Source organism: Lactuca serriola, chromosome 5 (assembly GCF_051521515.1).
Source record: "Lactuca serriola cultivar US96UC23 chromosome 5, Lser_US96UC23_V15, whole genome shotgun sequence".
Taxonomy (NCBI): domain Eukaryota; kingdom Viridiplantae; phylum Streptophyta; class Magnoliopsida; order Asterales; family Asteraceae; genus Lactuca; species Lactuca serriola.
In genome coordinates, this window is record NC_136412.1 from 71,263,747 (window position 1) to 71,270,000 (window position 6,254).

The 6,254-nt window shown below is 35.1% G+C and overlaps 2 protein-coding genes across 2 annotated transcripts in view; one reads left to right on the top strand and one right to left on the bottom strand.

Annotated features, from left to right (window-relative positions):
• Positions 1 to 2,186: 2,186 nt before the first annotated feature.
• LOC145052601 (F-box protein At3g26010-like) lies at positions 2,187 to 3,670 on the top strand. Its single transcript, XM_079000441.1, has one exon. It carries the CDS (start codon positions 2,300 to 2,302, stop codon positions 3,593 to 3,595), a length of 1,296 nt encoding a protein of 431 aa, XP_078856567.1. The 5' UTR covers positions 2,187 to 2,299; the 3' UTR covers positions 3,596 to 3,670.
• Positions 3,671 to 4,827: 1,157 nt separating this feature from the next.
• Positions 4,828 to 6,254, bottom strand: part of LOC145049593 (receptor-like protein EIX2) — a 1,890-nt gene continuing 463 nt past the window's right edge. The window contains exon 1 of the mRNA XM_078997979.1: positions 4,828 to 6,254. This exon is cut by the window's right edge and continues 463 nt beyond it. Within this exon, the coding sequence (XP_078854105.1) occupies positions 4,828 to 6,254 (1,427 nt within the window).

The following is a 6,254-nucleotide window of genomic DNA, read 5'->3' on the forward strand; positions in this document are numbered from 1 at the left end:
TAAAAATTAGTGAAATTGATGAAATATGAAGCTGATGAATTTTTTTGTTCAAGGATGATATTTGTGTTAACAAATAACTGATTTGTGAAATTGATATGCTGTGATATTCTATTTTTTCTGTTTTGATTAGAATTTTGATAAATTAATGAAATCGTTTAGGAAGGTTAATGAAATTGGTTTGTTGCTTAAATGTTGATATTATATGTAATTCACAGATAATGGATGAAAACAACACTACAATTGTTGATTGTGAAACATCTTTAAAAATGAAAAAACCAAAATTTGGGTGGGATAATCGTAGCTTCGTGGTGTTTGTTGATTTGTGCTTGATTGAACAAAAAAAGGCCATAAACCCACTACCTCATTTGATAAAGTTGGGTGGGAAAATATATAAACGCATTAAGGAGAAAACAGGTTACAACCTTGAAAAAAACAACTAACAAACAAATGGGAGAACATGAAAAAAGAGTGGAAGCTTTATGACCGCTTAATGAGGCTTGAAACTGGACTCGGTGGGACGAGAAGCCTAGTAGATGCGTCCCCTGAGTGGTGGGAGGAGAAAATAAAGGTATGATTACTATTCTTTTTAATTATTTTAAGTTATGATTGCATATAGATTGAACATATTTGATTACAATATCTTTTTGTCTTGCAGGAGAATAAAGATTATGCCAAATTTAGGAACACAGATTTGAGCATATTTGATGAGAAATATGCTACTTTGTTTTGGGATTCTGTTGCCGTTGGAGATCAGACTATGACTCCATTACAATTTCAAAACAATAGCAATCCAAACGAAGAAATATGGAGGGCAAAGGAGATAGTGATGAAATCAATTTAGATGATGATGAGTCTCTTTTTACTAGTCTCCATGAAAGTAGTTCAAGTAAAAGGAAGAGGTCTAAGTCTGTTTTCAACAACCGTCCAACCAAGAGTAAAAGTTCAATTTATGAAGAAAAAGTTGATGCTTTATTGGATGCCACATCATCAAAAAGCATACAAACTTATCCACAAAATAATCCGTCCCCAACAATAGCAGATTGCATGGCCATTGTCATCAAGTTCCCCGATTTTCGTGAAGGGTCCAACGAATTTTCACAAGCATTGCTTATCTTTACCAAAAAGCAAAATCGTGAAGCTTTTATGTTTCCAACGACCGACACAGCCAAGATGGAGTTTCTTAAGTTACTTATGAAATAATGATTTAGCAATATGTGTTATGCTTTGACATTTATGTGTTATCCTTTGACAATATGTGTTATGCATTGACATTAAGTTTTATGTTTTGACATTATTTGTTGTCCTTTGACATTATGTATTTGACATTTTATATTATGTGTTATTGTTTGTCTTTATGTTATGTGTTAATGGTTGACATCTTTTTATTTGTATTATGTATGATGGATATTGATGATTCTAATTCATCCAATGATAATGAAGAATATGAAATGGAAGAGGATAGAGAATTTGAAATGTTATGTGGATTAGCTTTGAAAGGGATAATATTCGCTCGTAACTTACGTACGCCATGTCACACTTCAGACCGTACAGGGCACATGTTTATTAATGAAGTACTAAATGGCCATCCTAGATGTTGTTATGAGATGTTTAGACTCAACGTACCGGGTTTTAGACAGTTATGCATAAATCTTACTACAAATTACGGGCTACAACAAACACGAAAAGTATCTATTGAGGAGTCTGTAGGAATATTCTTGATGACTTTGGCTCATGGGCGTAGCAATAGATTTGTGCAAGAATTTTTTAATCATTCGGGGGAAACGATTCACAGGCATTTCCATACAGTTTTGGAAGCCGTGCTAAAACTGAGTGCCGACATCATCAAGCCAGACGCAAACTATAATGATGATGAATATATATTAGATAAGCTTCAGTATTATCCAATGTTTATTTTCTTGGTAGTCAAACTTTAACAAATAATTTATTTATGATATATTTTTGAATTCGAATGATTGCATTGGTGCTATAGATGGGACACACGTTAGGGCATCAGTTCCACAAAAAGATTAAGTGAAGTACATTGGTCGAAAGGGATATGCAACACAAAAAAATTAAAAACTTTTGATTTTTTCCCTGCTAATCCAAACACATTTTAAAAAATAATTTTTTTCAAAACCTTTTTATAAAAACGACTTTTGACCAAAACTAAGCCAAACACCGCTAATTCCACTTTGGTCCTACTATTGAAAATTCATCAACCATAGCGATCTATATTTGACTTGTCGGTAACGGAAATCAGTGATTTTCCGACAAACAGGGCGGTTCAGGTGGTGGTCGTATGGCAGAGTTGGAAGTGATGTTCGACGGCTCTTCACTTACAAAACAAAGGAGTGTGGAATCAGTTTCATCATCAGTGTTTGATAAGCTCACCGACGAGCTCTTAATCGAAACCCTAATTCGTCTCCCAATAAAGCCAGCCAATCTCTGTAAGTGCGTCTCAATACGCTTTCGTTCTTTGATTTCCACTTCATATTTCGTACGTTGTTATCTGAATCATCATCAAATCAACAATTCTTTTGCTCTTTATTATCAATCGAAACCTACGTTCCATAACATGATTCGTCCTTCCTTAATGGGCATCGATATTGCTTTCGGATTCCCCATTTTCGAATCTCCAGGGTTTTCTTTATCTTTTCTTGCTTCTTCTGATTCTGAACAACAAAACCAAGAAACTTTTCAGTACCTAGCTTCAAACAACGGATTAGTTTTATGCTGTGCAGCTATGCGTCGTCCAATTGTTTACTTTGTTTGTAATCCATTAACAAAACAATGGATTTCTCTTCCTCCTCCTCCTAGTAATGTTAAAACAGTTTACACTGGGTTTATATGTAATCCCCAATATTCATGTAATGATGATAGAAAAACAAGCTTCAAAGTGGTTCGAATTGAAGTAGTTAAGTGTGAGTCACCTAGGCAACTATCAGGAACATTGAAATTGGAAATCTTCTGTTCCATATTAGGGAAATGGACTGAGGAGTATTTCATGTCTAGTTCGAATTCAGATCATGAATTGTTCTATGGATGGAATTACAGGTGTCCTAGTGCTGTAGTTTGTGATGGATTACTTCATTGGGATACTCTTTCAAACTGTGGTATTTTCACTTATGATCCTTATAATGGTGAATGTAGAACCATTGAGCTTCCACGTGAGATAAGAAAGCCATTATGGGCTCTTAAGTATTGCTTAGGGGAGTCTGCTGGTTGTCTTAGATATGCCAATTTTTCTTGGGATGATACGAATTACAGAGTGTGGGAACTCAAGAATGGTGGTGAGAGTGAGTGGTTGTTGTTGCATGAAGTTCATTTGGATGAAATGAAATCCACAGTTGAAACAATTAACAAGGATTGCATGGGTTTGCTTTCACCTCATCCACTTGATCAAGATGTTGTTTTCTTTTGGTGTAGATCCTCGTGTAGAATTGTTGAATACAACATGAGGAACAAGATTTTGAAGTTACCCTGTTTTCTTCGAGATATGAAGATTATTAGTCTTTTGAGCCCTATGTTCTTCCCGTTTGTGCTTCCTTGTTGGCCTACCACAGTTCCACTTATCAAACAACATGACCTAAGCTAATAGATCCATTGTTTAGTATGTGTAAATGTAATACCTCTTATTTATTATTTTATACATACAAGTCTATGTTTTCCACTTTTGTTGCACAGGTTATACGAAATATGTCATAGTATGCATGATTATTAGTTATATAAAAGACGTATTATAAAATATGAAGAAATATTTGTGAAGAGGATGCTTCTTTTGCTTATATAACAAAATAAATAAGTTATAAAGATAAAGTTTTTTATATTTAGAACAATTTAAAATTATATATAACAAAAATAACAGTAGTGTATCTCAACAAGATAAACAAAAATAAGAATCATTCACATCATAACCTTCACAAATTAAAAGGTGCAAAATCATCAAAATTTTCACATGTATAACGTTTAAGCATATCATCGTCAAGCATGACATATCAAATATTTTAGTTAACATAAAATATTAAAATGGAAAGCTGGAGTTTTTTATGCCAAAAGATTTATACACGTCATGGAAGCGCTCAAAAGATTCATAATAGCATCATAAGTTTGATCTTATTAGGCCTTTCTAAATTGTAACCATAAATGTAACATAGACTTAAACGGGTCTCTTGAGAAACTTTGAGTGCACATATATTACTATAATTCACTCAAAATTGTGTTATTCACATGGTGTACTCTTCAAAATTGTATTATCCAACAACATGGCCTAAGCTTGTAGATAAAATGTTTGGTATGCATAAGCTCGTTGCTTGTCCTCTCATCCAACACACATTGTATAATGATCATTGATATGAATTCTGGTGTCGTTCATTTGTATTCTAACATGATAACATTCATATGTTACTAGTATCACTCCTAATATATATAGCTTGTTTTTCTTGTTAAAATCCAAATATTTATGAAGAGTAGCCAACTTTAGTAGACGCATTAAGTTAAAGGATGTTAGGAAATGGAATGTGTGTTGGACATAAAATATATTAGAACTACTTTTACCTATACAAGTACCAAGATTGCAAACGTAACAAACTTTCAACAACACCAAACGAAAACATATGTATGTCGTGTCACGTGTGGATATTTAAGGTGAAGTTATCCTCTTTAGCCTAGCGAAACTCAGCTCTAGTCTTAGAAGAACCCATTCCTTAACGACATTCAAAAATCCATAATATGCATGTCTCCATGAGTCTTTGAGAACCAACGTCCCATAAAAACCCCAAAATCCAAAAGCAAAACCACCCACAATGCCAACAATGAACCCCTTATTTATTATCTTATCATCATCACCAGACCGAATGTCTTTTGGTACTCTGATTGCTTTCCTTTCCATTGCAGTAATACTTTAAATCCATTGTTTTCAAGGTTTAGAATAACGAGGTTACCAAGGTTCTTCCAACAGTTTGGAAGCTCTCCGGACAGTTTGTTGTTAGATAGATCAAGGTGGGTTAAGCTAGTCAGGTTACACAAGAAAGAAATCGGCCCTGAAAACATGTTGTCGTTGAGCCTTAGTGTAACACTGTCGGGAGGAAACAACTGTAAGTTACCCGAAAAGTTATTTGAGCTCAAATCAATTATAGGTTGGTTACCGGATATAAAATCCAAATCCGGAATCATTCCATGGATCTGATTTGAGGAGAGATTTAAGTAACGAATTCCTGGAATTAACGACTCCCAGAACCAACTGGGGACGAAATCGTTGATTCCGGTATTAGATATATCAAGCACGGAGAAATTCGTTTGAGTTCTTAGCCATCTCGGGAAAGAACTCCCGAGTTTGCAGGATGACAACGAGATGGTTTCGAGTTGAAAAGTTGCAGACCAATTGGAACCAATTTCTATAGCCAACGAGTTATTTGACAAATCAAGGTACGTCAAACAAGAAAGATTAGCTAAATGCTTTTCAGTGATTGTTCCTCGAAAGTAATTCGAAGATGCACCCAAAGACTCGAGCATGGAGAGAGGCTCTAACCTTTTGGCTAGAGTTCCATGTAAGAGGTTTCTCTCGAAATACACTCTCCGCAATGAAGCGAGAGCAGAAAGATCAGGGATCAATCCGTTGATTTGGTTATCTGCCAAATCAAGGATTGAAAGATTCGAGATTTTCTCGAATCTTCTTGGGCAAGATCCATTTAACTGATTTCCAAAAATATAGAATTCTTTCAGAGCTGTGAATATTGTAAAATCAGGCAAAGAACCGCTTAATTGATTATCGGATAAATCAAGAACTTGTAATGACCTCTGTGGCCCTACAGAGCCTGAAAGGTTGTTGAAAAAACTGGAAAGGTCTTGGTTCAGATTATTCCCATATAGAAAAAGTTCCCGTAAGTTGCTCAAGTTCCCAAAGGAGCTCGGAATACCACCTTCAAGGCCGTTGTTGGTCAAATCTAGGGTTTGGAGGTTTTTAAATGTACCAAATGCTTCAGGAATGATACCAAGTAGCTTGTTGTTGGATAGATCGATGTAAGTAAGGCTGCTACTAAAGTTGAATAACCATGGGTATATCATCGAGTTTGGAAGATCGTTAGAATTGATATTAAGAACTGAAAAAGATTCGGATAAGTTGGTGATCATTGATGGAGCTAACAATTTGCCAGTGGTATTCGGAAGCAAACAGTTTACAAGGTGCAACTCTACGAGGGAGGCCAATGTGATGGCGTTATTAAGTAACCCAACAGATTCACTCAAGTCTATATAAC

Excerpts from the sequence above, each read along its gene's own strand:
- LOC145052601 (XM_079000441.1), top strand. The coding sequence starts at position 2,300 with ATGGCAGAGTTGGAAGTGATGTTCGACGGCTCTTCACTTACAAAACAA.